The sequence below is a fragment of the Leptodactylus fuscus genome, chromosome 2 (genome assembly GCF_031893055.1).
Source record: "Leptodactylus fuscus isolate aLepFus1 chromosome 2, aLepFus1.hap2, whole genome shotgun sequence".
Taxonomy (NCBI): domain Eukaryota; kingdom Metazoa; phylum Chordata; class Amphibia; order Anura; family Leptodactylidae; genus Leptodactylus; species Leptodactylus fuscus.
In genome coordinates this window covers 23,169,123-23,189,465 of record NC_134266.1, presented here as the reverse complement: position 1 = coordinate 23,189,465, position 20,343 = coordinate 23,169,123, and the positions used below count along the sequence as shown (strand labels likewise).

General features: G+C 45.7%; 1 protein-coding gene across 3 annotated transcripts in view; it reads right to left on the bottom strand.

Annotated features, from left to right (window-relative positions):
* ITSN1 (intersectin 1) overlaps positions 1–20,343 on the bottom strand; it is an 87,636-nt gene that overhangs the window by 33,855 nt on the left and 33,438 nt on the right. For 2 of the 3 annotated variants that reach the window (XM_075263429.1, XM_075263431.1), the window contains exons 5-23: positions 18,816–18,976; positions 17,140–17,319; positions 13,866–13,962; positions 13,099–13,199; positions 12,530–12,593; positions 11,160–11,297; positions 10,163–10,275; positions 9,221–9,483; positions 8,900–9,049; positions 8,676–8,816; positions 8,268–8,355; positions 7,234–7,373; positions 6,594–6,721; positions 5,125–5,348; positions 3,807–3,925; positions 2,964–3,202; positions 2,634–2,790; positions 955–1,160; positions 637–719 (exon numbers count right to left, since the gene is read on the bottom strand). In XM_075263429.1, coding sequence (XP_075119530.1) covers positions 637–719; positions 955–1,160; positions 2,634–2,790; positions 2,964–3,202; positions 3,807–3,925; positions 5,125–5,348; positions 6,594–6,721; positions 7,234–7,373; positions 8,268–8,355; positions 8,676–8,816; positions 8,900–9,049; positions 9,221–9,483; positions 10,163–10,275; positions 11,160–11,297; positions 12,530–12,593; positions 13,099–13,199; positions 13,866–13,962; positions 17,140–17,319; positions 18,816–18,976 — 2,792 coding nt within the window. The remainder of the gene's footprint in view (positions 1–636; positions 720–954; positions 1,161–2,633; positions 2,791–2,963; positions 3,203–3,806; positions 3,926–5,124; positions 5,349–6,593; positions 6,722–7,233; positions 7,374–8,267; positions 8,356–8,675; positions 8,817–8,899; positions 9,050–9,220; positions 9,484–10,162; positions 10,276–11,159; positions 11,298–12,529; positions 12,594–13,098; positions 13,200–13,865; positions 13,963–17,139; positions 17,320–18,815; positions 18,977–20,343) is intronic. The other variant, XM_075263430.1, reaches the window with a different exon arrangement.

Below are 20,343 nucleotides of genomic sequence, written 5' to 3'. Positions count from 1 at the left end.
GTACAGGATAATACACACAGTGATGTCACAGTACAGAGATAATACACACAGTGATGTCACAGTACAGGATAATACACACAGTGATGTCACAGTACAGAGATAATACACACAGTGACACAGTGATGTCACAGTACAGAGATAATACACACAGTGATGTCACAGTACAGAGATAATACACACAGTGATGTCACAGTACAGAGATAATACACACAGTGATGTCACAGTACAGGATAATACACACAGTGATGTCACAGTACAGGATAATACACACAGTGATGTCACAGTACAGAGATAATACACACAGTGATGTCACAGTACAGAGATAATACACACAGTGATGTCACAGTACAGAGATGCACAGTGTTGTCGCAATACAAACACAGCTCATGTCTATTATTAGTAGAGATGAGCAAATAGTATTTGAATCGGCAGTTTAGAATAGCACATACCCATAAGCAATTAATGGAGCCGGACGGCACGCAGACGGCTGCGTCCATTCATTCCTATAGGCGCGTGCTATTCGAAACTGCCGTTTCGAATATTACTCACTCAAGTCTATTATTAGACTTAATGGACATTTACAAGTTTAAAGCAATTAATAAATCTAGGCAGGTCAAATGTGTAGCTAGGCCTCACCTTCTCCTTGGACGGCAGGCTTGAATGCTGGTGATGAAACTCTCTTTAGACTGGCCGGACTTTCTGAAGATGTCGAGTCAATGCTGTGATAAAAAAGAAAGAGTAGAAGGGATTAAACAGCTAATAGTAGTCAGACCCCCATTTCCTATGCTGTTGTTAGGGGTAAGTGATGCTCATGGGCAGCCCCTTTAACAGCTCAGTCTCAGTGCACTGTCACAGCCCCCACTGTCCAGGTCACTGCAGAACAGTCTAGAAAGTCACTAAACAGTTATCCAGCTGCTACAACCCCCCCCCCTTCCCAATACATCTCATACAGACCTTGTAGACTTCCTTAGGGGGCCGGAAATCAGCTTCACATAGGATTTGGGAAACCAGCCCTTATGTCCTTGAACTTCTCCGAACCACCACATGTCCTGCTGCTCCAGCACCGTGATGGTGTCGTTCTTGTTGAAGTTGAGATGGTTGTCCTTCTTGGCCCTCCAGGGATATAAAGCCTGTGCTTGGAGTCCTTCTACCTTTTCACCCTTTAAAATGAAGAGGGGTCATCCACTGGTAAGAAGGACAGCAAATGGAAGCACAAAGCAGGACATACACCATGACCTGGTGTATTGGGGAGGTATTAGATTACCGGCAGTAATCAAACAGATAATGCTGAGAGTTATAATCTGGTTATGGATGACAATAGTGCAAACAACCGGGTGATCAAATGGAACAGATTAAAGGGATCTTCTGGGCTAAAAATACTGATGATCTATCCTAAAGATGGGGCGACTAATATGAGATCTGCCACCTGTCACCCCCATTGGTCTGCTGGAAAAGGAAGCCGTAAACTCTGTTGTCTGTGGGAATGTCAGGGTCCATTCACCAAGTTTTTTTGTTGCTGATTTTGTCGCTAAATTTGAGTCAGGATCCACGTGGAAAAAAAAAAGCCTCCCATTAATTCCTCCCATGGGAGGCTTTATTTTTCCACATGGATCATGATGCGCCAAAAAACTGTGTGAATGGACCCTGAGGTGTCCGACCTCTGCCTATCTGATATTGATGACCCTTGTCAAATCCAACCGTTAGAGGAGAGTCATGAGGATCCCACTGACAACCTAGTTTAATGTACTAGGGTCAATTTTAACCAAAAGTCCGAACCACTTTGGTAGGTTTTCCAAGGTCTGTGATGGCGAACCTATGGCACAGGTGCCACAGGTGGCAGTCAGAGCCCTCTCTTTGGTACCCATCTGTGGAACAGATTACACTGTGTGGGGGGGCCACTGTGGAGCAAATTACACTGTGTGGGGGCCACTGTAAAGCAAATTGTACTGTATGGGGACCACTGTGGAGCAGATTGTACGGTGTGGGGGGTCACTGTGAAGCAGATTGGACTGTGTGTGGGTCACAGCGGAGCAGAAAGCTCTATAAAACCCCATTCGTATGACCATATTTTGCAGGACTGTAATTGTGGATCCGCACATTATTAAGGTTAAATTGCTGTGTTGGCAATTTGTGATAAATTAGTGGGTTTTAGGTTGCAGTTTGGGTACTTGATCTCTAAAAGGTTCGCCTTCACTGTCCTAGGTCATTAATAACAGATTGGTAGGGGGCCAACTCCCAGCAAACCAGGGGCTACAGCACTCAGATTTGCACTTTGAATTCTTGTCTACCAGACCACCGCATACATTGTGTAGTGGCTGTGCCTCGTAGTACAAATGGCAATGTCCGCTTCATTTGAATGAGACTTAGCTATACTACCATGTACTTATAGTATTGTGCCTTGTGAAAAATGAAGAGGCTGCAGAACTGGTCTGAGAGCCATAGCCAACTTAAACTGCTGATCAGCAGGGGTGCTGGGCACTTGACCCCCATAGATCTGATATTTATGATCTATCCAATAAATAGATCATTGACATTAAAGTCCTGGAAAGTCCTTATACGCCATCTGTCTAGTGAATTGAAGGCATAAAACACCATCTACCTATTTACAAGGATGAATTCAAGGCGCCACCTACCTGACCCAGTACCGGGGAGGGAGAAGAGCCTGTTACAGTCGCTGGAGTAAAAGCAGAGCGTTGCCGGATCTGGCCTGCACTTGGTACGGTTAGTGATGGCTGAGTCGCCCATGTGTCCCAGTTATCGGTCTCTGCCTTCTCATTATTACTTGGCCACCTGACAAATACAGGAAACAAGAAGTCAAGGACTAGAGAGACTGAAAGACGACATGATGAGACCCCCGCACCAGGATGGAGAAATCTCATATAAAGCCCCTGTCCCTATATAGAGCAGTCGCTGGAGCACATATGGAGACGTGTAATAACCAGTCTGACATTCAGGACACTTACGTGGAGCTGAAATCTGCCCAGTTGTTGGCGTTTGTAGAAGAATCGGTAAAAGCCGATGATGTGGCCGTGGACGGTGTCAAGTGGAGAGTGGTTTTGGCTGTAGTGTCTGCTACTGGTTTTGCTGTACTTGGAAACTCGCTTTCAGGCAGTCTTTCGGCATAGTTGGCAGGGAACCAGCCCGTTTTCCCTTTCAGTTCACCCCCTAGCCATCCTGGCTCTCCAGTCTGGCTCTCGTCAACCTAGAGGAGCAGAGAAAGATACTGTAGTGATGGTGTGTAAATATTAATGACCGTCTTATGGTCATGTCCCCTAAATTTGCTTTCTTGATCAAAGCATAGGGGTTAAAAAGATCTTCCGGGACTTGCATATTGATGATCTATCATTCGGAATAGACACCTGGCACCTCCACTGATCAGCTGCTTGAAAAGGCCAAAGAATTCAGGTAAATGCTGAATACTAAGCACAGCGCCCTACATAGTGTAACAACTATACTTGGTACTGAAGCTCAGCCGCATTCACACATGACCAATGAAGCTGATGGCACAGGGAAAAGGCCACAGTACCCTCAAACAGTTGATCACTGGCGGTCCCGAGTATTGAATCCCTACCGAACACTTGTTGATGACCTATCCTAAGTAAACGCCATCAACATGCCAGTGCAGGAAACCCCTTTAAAGGGGTATTCCCATTACACACATTCATAGCATATCCACATCAGACAGGTGCACCCATCTCCAAAAAAGGGGGTCCTCCAATACCCCCCTGTTCCAAGTGGTGCCTCTGTTTGCAGTGACCATCTCCCGAGTTATGGCGCACAAGTCACCCTACTATAGTCGAGCTTACCATGATAATATCCCCTGGCTGGATAGTGATTTCATCATGACTTCTTGCATCGAAAGGATAGAGAGCCCGGTAATAGACGACCTTCACGTCCCCCTGAGAGATTGTTAGTGGCGCTTTCTCTGAAGGGGAAAAAAAGAAAGAAAATCAAACGGCGGTGTAATACAGGATCTGTGCCCCATTCACGCCCCTTGCTGCAGGTTACAAAGCAGAGTGGACAGGCGGAAATATTCTGTTTGGTGTACACAGTTCCTAGCCAGGCTCATGGTTACAGACATTAAATGTAACTCCCATTGCTATTGTGTCGGGAGGGATGTTTGGTGAAAATTTTTGTAATATGCTCAACCTATCTAACTTCCTTTTAATAGAAAACTTTTGTAGTGTGTACAGATGTATCATTTGCCAAAGGTGGGGGTGGTTAGCCGAAACGGCTGTATCTCTGGTCCTATACCACCTATATAAATGCTTCCGGTGTCATATGAAAGCTGAAATTCTCATACGCTGCCAATAACACAGTACAATCTATAACGCAACCTGAGATATCTATCACTAGTTAAAAACATAGTAGGGAATTTCAGCTTTATATGCCACCGTTCACACTACATATAAAGGTCACATTCCTAACTAGTGATCGATCAAGTCCTCTTATAGACAGCTTTCATGTGATACCAGAACCTTTTTTCCAGTTGGTATAAAACCAGAGATACAGCCATTTGAACTGCACCCCCTCCCCTTTGTCTCGGACATGTGTACGGACATTCTCCTTGGGAACGCTTAGTTAGATCATTGGTAATGGGAACTATTCAGCCTGTTCTCTATTAAAAGGAAGTTAGATAGGTTAATAAAGTAGATTGCAAAAATAGAAATGGGAGTTACACTGCAAATCCAGTGTGAAGTCCAAAAATACAGTTGAACACATCAAACAGACGAGAACAACATGGCAGCAGGATCAGACTACACAAGGGGTAGCCTGTAACCATGAACACCTACAGGCCTGCATAGGAGCTGCATACTTAAAGCATTAGAAGATTTTAGGATAGTAGTTGCACAGCTACTTAGGTTCGTGATTTTTCATGCATCGGAGCAAAAGAAAAATAGTTGCAAAATTGGACATAACAAAGGGGTGTTATGAGCCTGATAAAGGGACGAGGGCCTCTCGAAATGCATAGCACCAGCTGTATCAGCATGCTTTATTATTACAAGATGGTAATACACCTTCACAACTATCATCAGCTTGATGGGCTAAGAACACAAATGTAAAAATGGTGCAATGCAAAGTGCGCTCATACAAGCAACATGCCAGCTAAGCCCCAGCACACACCTGTACCTGTCCAGGGGACCTGTCCTACAGGTTTCATTGCCTCAGGTGGCTGCTGGAAAAATTTGCTGGATTTTTCCTGAACCTCCAACCTTCTCTCCTCCTCCATCCTCTTTAATGACTCCTCTCTCTTCAGCTTCTCCTCCTCTTGGAGGACTGTGTGTCGCGGAGGCTCCTCTTCCTGCTTCACCCGGTCCTGCCATTGCTTGTCCTGCTCCTGTGCCTTCCTGAAGAATGAAGAAAAAGCCAGAAGCAGCAAGGGTTAACACTCTGGTATGGATCAGACCCAGAACTGTCCCATTACATTTACCACGTTTGTGCTTTTTCTAAGGACAGGTCACTAATATCAGATCGGTGCAGGTCTGACACCATCCACCCACCCCCTCCCCAGATGAGCTGTTCTCTGAAGATGATCTACAGAGAAGGAAGCAACAAAACAGACAGCGCCATCCTCGGTGTAGTGGTCAGACTAGGTACTACATTTGTTAGTTTGCATAATACGGGAAAAATAGAAAAGGCAGGGTCTGTATTTAGCCTAATTTGATGTATTTTGAGGTCTCAAAAAGCCTCCTACAATATAAAGGAAGACATAAGGAAGGGGTGCGGGGAAGCTTCAGTACCTTGGCCGATACCTCATGACTCTAAATAAAGGGAAGACGCATCTCAAGTAGGTTATCCTAAAGCCTCTCTGTACATTCGGCCATTCTGGATCACAGTCTGGCCTGACTCGCTCTGCACTGTCACTATTCCTCTTGGCTATCACCCCGAGGATCAAATATACAGACGTTATATAATGAGAGGAAGTCTACCAACTACAATCTGGAAGGATCGCTCACATGGACTCACAAATACTCCTACAAAGGGTCAGCTCTTGTAAGATACTGGCTCTCCTTATGAAATATTACAGGACCTTTCCTGGAGTAAATATGCCAACTCTATAACAGCTCTGACCACCTATAGGTGGCAGCAGAGAGACAGACTTCTTCCTTCTGGAGGAGAGCTACAGGCATACAAAGTGGACGGGACAGATCACACCATTTTTAGCCAGGGTAAACAACAACTTAAAGACCTAACAAAGTTGGATACGGATGACCTACATCATAGTGTCACAAAGCACAGAGATAGAGGATATCAGGACCACCGTCATTATCAGTGGTGGTCCCGCTATCACAGAGGACTGGCTCTCCTGTGACTGTGCCACAGCGGCGCCAGGTTTTTCCAGTAGTCCTGAGAGTGTCCTACACTAGGTTCACCAAGCACAGTGCCATACATTATATAGTGGCTGTGTTTGGTACTGCAACTCATACCGCTCATTCAAATGGGACTGAGCTCCTGCATGACCATATCACCAATGAACCTGATGTCACTGCCAGAGAAGAGGACATGGTATTGAATATCACAGGCCGGGACCACTTTACTCATTCAGCAATGCAACCGAGCACAATAACAACGCTGCCCCCCAGAGGATTTACCTTAGAGCCTCCTCCTTCTGCTTCTCCAGCTCAAACATCTTCCGTTCCTGTTCCTTCTGCCTCATCCTCTCAGCCTCCATATCCTTCTGCTTTTCCAGCTGCTGTTTGCTGTGCATCTCCCGCAGCTCCTGGAAAACACATTTACTTGGTTAATGGAGGTCGCACATCTTGGTCACAATTACAGAGGGAAAGCTTTATTACTCGCAAAATGACACGGAGCAATATTAAGACTGTAATTACTAGTAGGAAGTCCTTTATCATTTAGGCTCTGTTCACATCTGAGTACTTCTGGGAGTCCCACTAATTTGCAATTATGGCAGAGCTGAGAGTGCATGTGTATGCCGGGGAATAGCCGTTGGCTAAACAAGTGTTTGGATAACAGCTACATGAGGTGGAAAGATAAGATGTCCTGCTCCAATATACAGAAAAACAAACAAATTAATAGGATTGTATCCATGAAACATTAACTGAGGGAGGCCACCTGCCCACTGCGATCACTAGGAACGAGGATATTGATCCAATCAAGACTAATGTGAACAGACAGCAATATACAGCCATTACTAATGGAAATGATTATACAGCGCAGCGCTGGACGCCTCCTCTACAGGAGACACAGGCCGTATAGCGCCATAACAATTACCTTCAGCTGGTTATTAAAGACATCGATCTCTTGAAGTTTCGCCCGGGTTTCTTTCTCCACTTCGTCCAGCTGATCCCGGAGGTGCTGGCGACCGATTTCCTTGGCTTCCAAAGCCCTCTTTAGTGAATGGAGGGAGTCTCCTGGGGACAGGTCACAACATGGCCATTAATATACAACTCTGCCAGCCAGAGAACAGACCTAACAACTCATGTGCCTGCATATTATGGGTACGGATACGCTCTAATACCAGGACTATAGCTTGTTATATCCTAAGATGGATTGGACTTGCATATTGATGATCTATGCTTGGGACGGGCTGACAATAGGTGATCGGTGAAGGCCCGAAGCTTACAGGAATCGCACCGATCAGTGTTTGGGTGAGCGCTGCGGCTTCTACACTTAGTACCCAGCGCTGTGCTTGGTATTGCAGGAAGGGCAGAAAGGGATTTTTATTGGGTGCCCACCAGTGAACAGAGGATCACTATGCAAAGACCTGGCTACGGGAGAGGAACTGAGCATGTGTGACCCCCCCGGTACTAAGCACATTACATGGACAAGCACACTCCTCTATATGCTGAACACTAGGTGGCGCCATACTATGTATATAAATGCTATAACTCTTCTTACTCTATGACATTTAATGGTGAAATCCTTCTAACTCCAGTGTGTAAACTGGCAGACATGTTAATGGCAGACCGGCAAAGATAATAAGAATAGTTAAAGGGGTTGTGGATTGCTAAAAGGGCTGTGCAGGACTAGATTTCAATTCAGGAAGAGATGTCACATCTGTAGGTCACATGGCCATGCTGTGGCTCAGTTTTATTCATTTTAATGGGACTGAACTGTATCATTGTCATGTGACCACTGGATGTGATGTCACTTCCTGAGAAGAAGAAATCAGCCAGGTGTTCTAATCCTACACAACCCCTTTAAGAATCAACAACCCGTAACAAAGACATTAAGAATAAGAAATAAAAATGCACCCACGCCACAGATCCTCCTGAAACACTGCGACGACACGTATCAGTACTCACTGTGCAAACTGTTCTGCTGAACCTGCTTTAGCTGGTCATTGAGTGACTGCTTCTCAGGGATCAATTTTCCAAGCAGCTGCTGAGACTCCTAGAAAGCAAAAAAAAAAAAAAGTCACATATCTCATGGACATTTTGCATCTCTCTCATTCACAAAAACGTCAAAAAAAACCCAAAAACTTCTCCAAATATCTGACACTTAAAACGTAAGGCCAAAATAAAGATATGGTCATGTGAATAGCCCCATTCTCATGAAAGGATTTTGATGCAGCCGTGTGCAGACTGTCAGAACATCTTGGATATTGTTAGTGTGAATAGAGATATTCCCCCATCCTTGCCTGTCCCGGGGTCGAGCCCCCACCCATCGCAGCTTACCCCTATCCCTTGGATGCCTATGACCCTCTTACGTACCTGAAGCTGCTGCTGTAGATGTGTAATTTCTGCGATCCTCAGCTCCCGAGACTTGTTCGTACTTTCTATCTCCTGCCGCTGTGTAGTGAGGCGATACCGGATATCTTGAAGCTTCCCTTCCAGCTGATGCTTTTTATCATTCTATAAGACAAGTATAAGGACGTCTTACAGCCCTGGACCATCTGGTTGTGGACTGATAAGTGGAAAGCTGTGTTGTAACTTACCAAAGCTTCCAGCTCAAACTCCAGCGTCTTCTTCTTAGCTTTCAGGATCACAATATCCTCCTGTTCCTTGTTCCTTTGATTCAGGAGCTCCTGGCGCCGATTTCGTTCCCATTCTAGTTGTCGCTGACGTTCTAGTTCTCGCTTGGCAGCCTAGTTGTGAAACATAAATGCTATGAGATTTCTAATCGAAACCATTTGCAGCAACAGTTTCCATCACAAAAATTCCACCATGTGACCATGCCCCAACAGGTAAAACAAATCTTCCAGGACAGCTTTTCCTTCTTACTATTTTTCTATGATTGGACCCCCTTGTTCCGTTACCTCTCTCCGCTCGATCTCTTTCCTCCGTTCCTCTTCTCGCTGTCTCTCTAGCTCTCTCTGCTTCTCTAGTTGCTTCTCCAGCTCTTGTTGGCGCTTCCTCTCCTGTTCCTGGCGCTCTCGCTCCTTCCTCTCCTGCTCGGCCCTCTCCAGCTGGGCCAGTCTCTCCTGCTCTTTGCGTTGCTGCTCCAGCAATGCCTGCCGCCTCTTCTCTAGCTCCAGGTTCCCCCGCTCAAAGTTCTCTCTCTTTTTATCCTCAAACGTCACTGGGAAGACAAGTGTGGTGATGGTTTATTGATGCAAGTGTACTGACAAAAGCCATTAAAGATATGTATTTCCTATCTGCAGGACAGGGGATAAGTGTCAGACTGCTGGGGGTACCCACTGAAAGTCCCCCATCTCTTCCCCAGTACGCTTACATAACTGGCACTCCATTCATTGCTATGGATGGTGAAAGGTTGTGGATAAGGGATAAGTGTCTTTAATGGCATATCCCCTTTAATTCCACCTGATAACCATGAGGTCATATCATTAGGACCGACCTCTGGGATCCCCACTGAGAATGATTTGGTGTAATACTGTGTCTCCACATTCACCCTGCACAGCGACACCCTTGTGGGCACGGAAGTGCAGCTGCTCCTATTCAGTTGAATAAGGTCATGTTGTACCTGTGTAGGTACTGTGTGCAGGATAAAACTGTAAAGGGGCGAAACTCTAAAATTATTATGCTTTTTTTTCCCTTGGCGGATTTCTCTGGCTGAACCCCAAAGAAATCAGGCCAGGCATACACATACAAAAGCAGGGCAGCTTGGTGTACAAGTAGAATTACGTCAAGGATCCAAATACAGCAAAAAATGTGCACAAAAGACCCCCCCCCCCCCTAAAATGAATCTTAAAGCAAGAAGGAAGAGTCATTCTTCATGTTTAATACATAATAAAGCACACCTGGTAGTTTTTTATCGACGGGCTGGGGCTCCTCCTCCGCTGGCTCTTCAGGTAAACGCTGATCTACAGACACTGAGCTCATCATAGATATGCCGCTGCCGGAACGGACTCTCCTGCACCAAATAAAGAAACAAATGTTAGGTAGTACAAATCCTATTCAACAGAACTGCACTCTTTACATCTCAGGAGCAAGGTGGGTTAAAGGGGTTGTGCCATTATGGACACTTATCTCCTATGCACAGGGTCCCCTAGTAATCAGAATGATGGAGGACCAAAAATTCCCCTAAAGCCTCCTTATAAATGGATTGCTTACCTGACCAGCGCTCCGTTCACTTCGATGGGGCTGTGGGCACTGCTGGAGAGTCCAGTCCTAAGATCCCCATTGAAGTGAATGGAGCTTGGGTTGGCACTGGAGTTCAATTCAGGCTTTAGTCCTCGGTCCGCCTGATCATGGGGGAAGGGGGAGTAGGACCCAGTGATGAGGACCCCAGTGGTCAGACACTTATTACCTGTGCTGTAGATAGGGGATAAGTGTCCATAACAAGACAAGCCCTTTAGATCGAATTAATCCACGTTCCCCAGAAAATGTCCTGTCGTGGAGGTGGGAAGTGTATAGAGACTATAAAGGGCTTTACGTATACCAAAAGTGTGTGGCTTGGACACATGATCAGATGGTATGTACTCACATAACTATTTAGTTTTTTGTTTTAGTCAATAAGTAGTAAATTTCTCTTACAAAGACCTCGGGTGTCCGTGTCCTACTAGACCGTCTCGTGCCACAAACCCCACCATATGACGCTGGAGGTAAAGCTTGGCCTACACAACACTGGAAAACCTTTTTTGGTTCCCTCTCTCATTGTGCCCACCTGTCCAGTGCTGGGGAGACGCTTTATGGCTGCTTGTCCCACACCTACTATATGACAAGCCCTCTGAGAGGGAAGAGAAACTCCTCTCATATATTAATGCTGGCTAGGCCAGACAGTAAGGCGATCCTCACCTAAAAGATGGAGGGATGTAGTCTGGAGGCAGAACAGGAGGCAGCGGCTGCCCGGACATAGCCAGGTCTATTAAGTGCATAGCCAAGATAAACTCTTCAGCCGTTAACTTCCCATCTTGATCAATATCAGAAAGATTCCTGTAAAAGAAAAAAATAACGTAAAAATGTAACATAAGAGCCTGCAACGCTGTGAGCAAAAGGACATGACGCTAGCACTGTATGCAGTCTGTGAGCACGTATACTAAAGGGTGCAACCCATTCACTAATATATGCTGATTTGGCTAACAATGGAGCTAAGGACCCTTCTAGAGATGAATGAGTACTATTCGAAACTCCCATTTCGAATAGCACGCACGCATAGGAATGAATGGATGCAGCCCCCTGCGTGCCGGCCGCTTCCATTCATTCCTATGGGTGCGTGCTATTCGAAACGGCCATTTCGAATAGTACTCGCTCATCTCTAGTCCTTTCCCTTTTACAGTAACACTCCCCCAGTAGGTGAATGAGAAGTGTGTCCCTGTCTATAGAACAACATGTGACGGGGAGGGTGCAGTGCCCAGTGCAGGGGGAAACTATATTGACTATCTCGACAGTCCAATCCTCCCCGATCAGTAAGGGAAGGAAGTAAATCCCAACGCTACAGCATGACATTCAGTCATGGCAACATCTCATAGAAACTTTTCCATCTATTTGCCCACCTTCCCTTCCCCCACAGTTCTGGGTGAACCCTGCTCGGGATTTCAGCGACATGCGTTACAGTTTACCCTGGGTAAGAGACGTCTGAGGAGACTGCAGAGATGGCAGACACTTTAAACAGCTCAGACTCAAGAGCCGCAGGGACGATCTCCGCCATCTTAATCTTATTTTAAAGTCAAATCTAGTCTATAGCCCACCTGGGTCGTGAGATATCATTGGCCTGGAGCCCCCACAGGCCTCTTGGGCCTGTATACATTACTATAAACTTCACACAAACCTCAGGACTTATTTTTGGCACTTCCATTACCGCCACGAGCCTGGTTTGTTTACATGCAGTATGTCCGGCCGCAGCAAGCAGAGTTCTGGCTCAGAGGCAGCAACAGGTCCAGCCCGCTATCTGCACAGTCACCACCATAGCCATGTCGTTACTAATGATGGAGGCAGTTTTGGGTATTTCTGCCACATCACTGCTTATATGCCATTTATATGATTCGTGCCTACTAGCCGAGTGCATGAGATATCAGCAGGTGTCCCAAAATGGCCTCTTGGTGGGGCCACGTGACCACTAGTTAGATCAGAGGAATGGTGCAACCCTTTTACTGTAAAGGATCATTACTAGACATCCCCCTTAAATACACATATATTACACCAGAATGGAGGTATTACATACTTACCATATCGTAGCTAGCTGGGCTTGTGGTAAACTAGATTGCATAAGTATAGTTCGTGCTTGAGGACCTGAAATGAAGACAGCATATAAGATCTCATTGTACGGGCACCAGACCTTAATAACAATGTACCAGGCCATGTGTACTGTATATCTGCATGGCTTAGAAAAATACCGGAAGTGACGCAATGAAGAGCCCTGACCTATTGTACCACTAAGAGAAGACCGCTCCCCTCTAAGTGATATAATGGGAAAAGTTTGGTCTGCGGCCTAGTGAAACAGACTTGCACGCTCGGTCCATTCATGTGTATGTTTATGGAGGAGTCGTGGCAATGAGCTCTCAGCTGACCGCGCTCTTAGGATTTGTGACCGACATCTAATTTAACTCCTTACGGACAGAGCTAAATTTTTGGTTATCCATTTTTATCCTTCTATTCTGAAGGTCAATACCATCGCGGCATACTTATACATTATTTGTCACGTATACACAAACCATGTGCATCAGTGGTTGTTAAGGGGTTAAATTCAGGACATCTTCAGACAGGTTACAGACAAAAACACGAAAGAGAAAGTTACCTGTTAAGTGGCCGCTCATAGTTTTATCATGGCTGTTGAACAATTGCCTATACTTTAGCCTCGAGGACTGTGGGACGGCCCATTCTACCAACGGAGGGGTCCTGCAAAACGGAACATTGCAAAAATATATATATTCAGATAGATAGATAGATAGATAGATAGATAGAAAAGGAGGAGAAAGATCTCATTGTAAATGTGCAGACATTTAAGGGCTTGTACCATAAAACAAGACAGAAGAAGGGTCAAGTGTCTGGGATCTGTCACTGGTTGGACGACCATGAGCAACGACAAATTCTCCAAGTGAAATAGGGGGGCGCTGGTTATTCACGTCTGAGGTCCTTTCACCTTTAAGGGACTGCGCTGAGCTTCTCTTCTATAAATGGACAGGCCTGACAGTCCTTCTAGTCAAACAAGAGGGCTCAGACCAGATTCTCATGCCCTGTGAGGATCTGAGCAATTGGACCCCCATGGATCGAATAATTATTCCCTATCCATATGTTAAAGGGAAAGGTCTTGTTTGTGGTACATCCCCTTTAATGACCTTTTATGTTTTACTCTAACCTCAGTCCACTCATATACAGATCATTATGTAAGCACATTGATGGAGATTCATGAAGACTGGAGTAGTCAACGCCAGTCTTCATATCCCGTATGGCAGGCAGGGTGCACATCCTTTATGACAAGGACACCCTGGACCTGTGCACCAGCTCATAGACACTAGGAATCTGGAATATATTCTCTCCCCCCTCCCCCCCCATTGTACTTACACAGGAACATCAAACGACTGGGCTTTCTGCAGGGTCTTAGTGTTCATTTGGGCGCCGGCACCAGAACGTCCGAACGACGAACTCTTTGGCAATGTGGCTGCAAGTCGGAGAGATGAGAATGAGTCTCCTGTCATATCATCTATGGATCCCCATCCACATATATAGAAACTGCTCAAACAACACCAGTGATCACATCGGACACTTATACATTCCCCTTGCCCATGTAACCAAGTCGCGGTCTCTCTTTTTTTAATTATTATTATATTCTGTATTACTAAAGACACTAAAATGGTTGGATCCAGCAGACCCTCTATAACATGGCGGTCACCTCGCTGGCGGAGAAGTTACATCCTACTGCTTAGAAAATCCCAAACGGGCCGATTTATCAGAATGGTTGATGTTTATTGCCCACAGCAATTAATCACAGCATGAAATATGAAACGATAGCTGCGCTATCCTATAGTGCCTGCCGCTGCACTACTATCTACATCTCTATAAGGGGGTTGCCATCGCTCCAATTCTCTGTGCAGACAGTGAACCAGCAGGGGCTGCTTAGGGATGTTAGCTCAGAAAATGGGTGAAAATAGGCAGAGAGTTACATGGAGCCATTTACATGACGTTGTGGCTGAATTATCGTTATGTGAGGTTAAAGGCACAAGTCAGAGATGAGTCTTGTTATTATAGTAATAGTATAATTATTATTTGGTTTAAAGGGAACTGGTGAGGGCAATTTAGGACACTAAACCACCCACAGGCCCTTATTGGTGGGGGGTTAGTGTCCCAAATCGCCCTGTTATAAAGCCGTCCGTGCCTACACTGGAAATAAAAGAAGAACTTTAGCTAAACTTTAGCTTCAGTGCGCATGCGCCATCCCTATGGCACCGGGAGAACCAGAGAGAAGTCCGATAAGACTCATCTCTAGATAAGTATAAAAGTTTGGGTTTTGTTAATGGGGGCACAGATGGTTTTACAACTGGGACACTGAAGACCTATGGGCGGTTTAGTATCCCAAATAATTCCAACCGGTTCTCTTTAGCCACATGATAATTGCACTGATGGCTTATACTTAGGACAGGTCATCAGAATCGGATCGGTGGCGGTCTGTCTCCTGACACCCCCGTCGATCAGCTGACTGAAGGATCTGCGGCACATGGGTGAGCACTGCAGCCCCTTCTCAACAACGGTGACGTGAAAAAAACAGACAAAAAGCTAAGAAGAGTTGCACCAAGTTTAGAAGCTAACCCCTATCGATAGGATAGGAGGTAACCTTATGATCAGTGAAGGTCTGACTCCTGGGCTTCCCACCAAACCTAGGAAAGGGGGTGTAGTTCTTCTGTCCCATTGGAGCAGCAGAATGAGCATGCACCCCCTACCACTCCAGTCATTCTCTATAGGAGATGGAGGGCTATACTCGGTTGTCTCCAATGTCCCCATACAAATCAGGACAGGAGAACTGGACTCCCCATGCTCGGGATAGCCTTGTCCAATATGGCTGCCAAGCAGCCAACACTCATTGGTAAACTAATGGCAAGTCTGGTGACGTCATACTGCCTTACGCTACAGATTGACATGTCAAACAGCACCTTATATCTCAGCTTCCCTGACCTGGGGGATATCGGGGTACACGGCCGTTAGACATGTACTAGCTGGTACCCGCGACTTCGTCTGCGGTGATTGTAGCAGTGGGTATATACAGGCGCGGGTAAGGTGTTCGTACTGTGTATAAGGTATGGGATATGAAATGTAACTTTGTATCTTGTTTTTGCTGTAATTCAGAGAATACGTGAGACTTTTGTGTTGAAGTTAATTTGTATTTGAGCTGCTATATATACGGTGTTGTGAGAAACTTTACATAGTGACTTTGGGACAGAAGTATTTGAAGTTAACCCTTTCCCGCCGATGGCATTTTTTGATTTTCGTTTTTGACTCCCCTCCTTCTAAACCCCATAACTTTTTTATTTCTCCGCTCCCAGAGCCATGTGAGGTCTTAATTTTTCCTGGGACAATTTTTTCTTCATGATGCCACCATTATTTATTCTATATAATGTACTGGGAAGCAGGGAAAAAATTCAGAATGGAGTGGATTTGAAGAAAAAATGCATTTCTGCGACTTTCTTACGGGCTTTGGTTTTACAGCGTTCACTGTGCAACCAAAATGACATGTCCCCTGTATTCTGTGTTTCGTTACAATTCCGGGGATACCAAATTTATATGGTTTTATTTACATTTTGACCCCTTAAAAAAATCCAAAACTGTTAAAAAATAATTTTTTGAAACGTCGCCATATTCCGACAGCCGTAACTTTTTTATACGTCTGTGTACGGGGATGTATAGGGCGTCTTTTTTTGCGGGGTCGGGTGTACTTTTTAGTTCTACCATTTTCGGGAAATGTTATTGCTTTGATCACTTTTTATTCAAATTTTTATCAGAATCAAAACAGTGAAAAAATGGCGGTTTGGCACTTTTGACCATTTTTCCCGCTACGGCGTTTACCGAACAGGAAAAATATTTGTGTAGCTTTATAGAGCGGGCGATTTCGGACGCAGGGATACCCAACATGTATGTGTTTCACAGTTTTTAACTACTTTTATATGTGTTCTAGGGAAAGGGGGGGTGATTTGAATTTTTAATCCTTTTTATTTATTTTTTTATATTTTTTTTACTTTTTTTAAACTTTTTTTTTTCATTTATTAGACCGCCTAGGGGTATTGACATGGGTGGGCGGTGTCGCGGATTGTCAGAGCGGTGGGGGTCGGCAAACATGGCTGCTCCGGAGCGTTATAGAGCGCCTCCTGGAGTATCGTTAAGGTGAGGGGCAAAGTGGTAAAGTATATGTATATGAGATTGTGTGGGGTGAGGGGCGAGGCTGTAGAGGGCAATATGAATTTCGTGGCTTGCTATGGTCCAAAGTGTGTGAGATTGCAGAGATGGTGGTGTGAGTTTGGGTTTTGTGGGGGTCCTGGCACAAATGTATGTGCGCTATTGTGACGAAAAGTAGCCTATTGTTTAATCGGGTGTATTAACTATGTTTGTGGAAAATTTCAGCCAAATCGGTGGAGCGGTTTTTCCGTGATTGAGGAACAAACATCCGAAAATGCAAACATCCAAACACACAAACCCACAAACTTTCACATTTATAATATTAATAGGATTAAAAAGCTTCAATAGTAAAAACTTAAGGCCAAGTACAATGAATGATTTTTAGTAACTCAGCGTGACGATGATGATGATGACGATAGATGCCAGGCCTGAGGATTAGTGAGAAGCGGCGTACCCGAATGAGCAAAAGCAGGAAGAGGCTGGATTACGGCGGGCGCTCCGTTAGCCATAGGTGGCACCGCTGCGGCAGGAACAGAGGACACTAAAGGAGGAGACATCCCTACTACTGGAATGGGAGGCATTGGCACAGGGGCTACAGCAGCGAGGGATGGCATACCAGTAATCCCGCTTATACCTGGAAAACACAAAACAGCGCAGCTTGTACACATCTGTGTGAACGAAGGCATGCAGACATGATCAGAAGAGGTGGAGGAAGAACCATTAGAAATGCCCGTTTAGGAGTTGTACTTTGTTTAAATATTGAAACGCTTCCTTGTTGTTGGTTTCATCAGTTCTTGGGAAAGCTGGGTGAGGACCAAATTTGCCTATCTTCCAAGAATATATTATATTATTTTCCAAGGCTATTATGCCTAACATATACCTCCAACGTACACACTGTATAGGCATACACCTACACATTAAAGGGATCCTATCATTCAGATCAAATTTTTTGTCCCTAACACGTAGGAATAGCCTTAAGAAAGGCTATTCTCCTACGTTTAGATGTCTTCTCCGCGCCGCCGTTCTGTAGAAATCCCGGTTTTTGCTGGTATGCAAATGAGCTCTGTCGCAGCACTGGGGGCGTCCCCAATACTGAGAGAGAACTCTCCAGCGCCGCCTCCATCTTCTTCAGGAACGTCCTCTTCAGGCGTCTTATTCTGGCACAGGTGGTGAAACTTGTAGGCCTCAGGCAGAGCCGACTGCGCATGCCCACAGGCCACAAGACAATGGCCGCTTACTTACTGTGTAGCGGCCATTTTTCTTGTGGCCTTGGGCATGTGCAGTCGGCTCTGCCCAAGGCCTACAAGTTTCATTTGTATACCGGCGAAAACAGGGATTTCTACGGGACGGCGGCGTGGAGAAGACATCTAAAGGTAGATTTCTTAAGGCTATTCTGACGTGTGATCGCCAAAAAAAATTGATGTTAATGGTAGAATCCCTTTCAAGAGGAACTTTTTAATTGAGATCGGTCATAAATTAAAAGAACCTCAAGGGTTCGTCACCCAGGATCCCCACAGATCAGCTGTTTGAAGCAGCGGTGCTCTCTACGCACGGCATTCCACTTCACAGGTGATGCAATGTCACTTCACAGGTGATGCAATGTCACTTCACAAGGCCTGATCGCAACTCAGTCCCATTCAAGTGGGCTGAGCTGCGATACCAAATGCAGCTGCTGTACAATGTATGACACTATGCTTGGTAAGTAAAGAAAAGGCGGCAGTGGTCGGCTGGATGTTGTCGTCTCTTCAAACAGCCGACTTGCCGGAGGGACCAGGCTGCTGATCTGTAACCAGTGACTGATCCTAAGGATAGCTTATCAATTATAAAGCCTGAAAAGTCCCTTTAATTCCCATTTTACCAAACGTATGCCATAAAGTATGCATTTTAATTCTTCCATGTCCCCTTTCTTTCAAAGTTTTTGGGACTGCTGGCAATCGCCAAGTACATCCCATGATACCGTCACCAGTCCCAGTAGTGCGCATAGTTGAATACCGTTCCATCCAGACATGGGACCCTTGTTTGTATGACTGGTGGGTGTAGCAGTGATGGGACTCCTGTGGATAAATATTAAGTCGCCATTTTGACAAAACGCAACTGTGACCAGTTAAATGCCTTGAGGAAGATACCAACCAAAGCCTGCAGAGGCTGGCAGAGCGACCGGTGGCTTCAACATGGCGGCGGGGAGAGCGGAGGGCAGGGGGTATCCTTGCAGCTTCAGTTTGATCAGTTTCATAGCTATAGAGAACTCCAGCTGGTCCATTCTTCCATCGTTGTTCATGTCAGCCAAAGCCCTAGGGACAAATGAATACAGACTTATCAAAACGTGAACCAAACATGTAGTGATCGCAGGAAGAACACTGGCTAAGCCCACCGCCATTCATATCAATGACCATAAGTAGGACCATCACCTGCGGCACACAACTGGCATTAGGTGGAGCTGGCAGGGTGCGGGCAATCCTAAAGAAGGTTCCACCATTACCAGGGATGAACATATTCAGGACATGCATTGTATTAAATGGACATCTGATCCCCCTCCTCTATACCCCAGCCTTTCAATCTGACACTGGGACAGAAGAAACAGTGGTGGGTAAACTATTGGGTACCTGCTACACAACATACTGACGGAGATAGCCAAGGACGTTCTTCAGTCATTCCCATAGAAGTGAATGGAGAGTGGTCGTCCTCTGCTCTGGCCGCTATCACCCCATTGACACAGTGAACCCCGTCCTCATGATCGCTTGGGGTCTTATACTTATTCCCCGCACTATAGGTAGGGGATAAGTGTTATCTATTGCCAGCAGAAATCCTCTCACAGACCCTGCATTGCTGAATGTAAGGACAGATGGCCATGTCCGCAGTGCCCTCTACTCCGACAGCACAAGGCGCAGGCGCCCGCAGCCATCGGAGACTCCTCCGAAAAGTTATTAAATATAGAAAAGGTTTCCCGCTTTCTTATCCGCGGTGGAGCTCGGGGTCTCATATCGGGAATATAATTATTAACCAAATGTGCGAAAATGTGTCAGAGATAAGAGCAATAAAGTGAGATAATGTAAACACTGCGTATCTAATCTGTCTGAGGATTATCTGGTATATTGGGTTTATGGGGGGGGGGGCGCCACGGGGAGTCGCTGTGACCAATTTAGATGTTGGACACAAGTGTACAAAGCAGGAACATGGAGGGAATATATACAGAAACAATTGTCTGCAGTCATTTACATGGCTGATGGCGGGTTCACACCTGCGCCCGGTCTCCGCTTTGTGGGTTTCCGTCTTCTGCCTGAGAAACTGAACAGGAGACAGAAACCCGGCAGTCACTTTTCATTTGAATGGGTTTGCAAAGTGTCCGCCCGTGAGCGTTTTCTGCCTCTCCGTGAAACTGTTTTTTTTTTTGTTTTTTTTGAATCGGATACAAAGTCGAACATGCGGGACTTTGGGTCCAGTTAACAAAAATATGGTGGAGCTGGCAGGGTGTGAGCGTTTTCGCTGCAGAGACCAGAAGACGCTCACGGATGGACACTGACTGCCGGGTTTCCGTCTCCTGTCCAGTTTCTCGGGCAGAAGATGGAAACCCACAAAGCGGAGACCGGGCGCAGGTGTAAACCCGCCCTGAGGAAACAGGAAGAAATTGTCAGTGTATGGCCTAATGCACACAACTGAA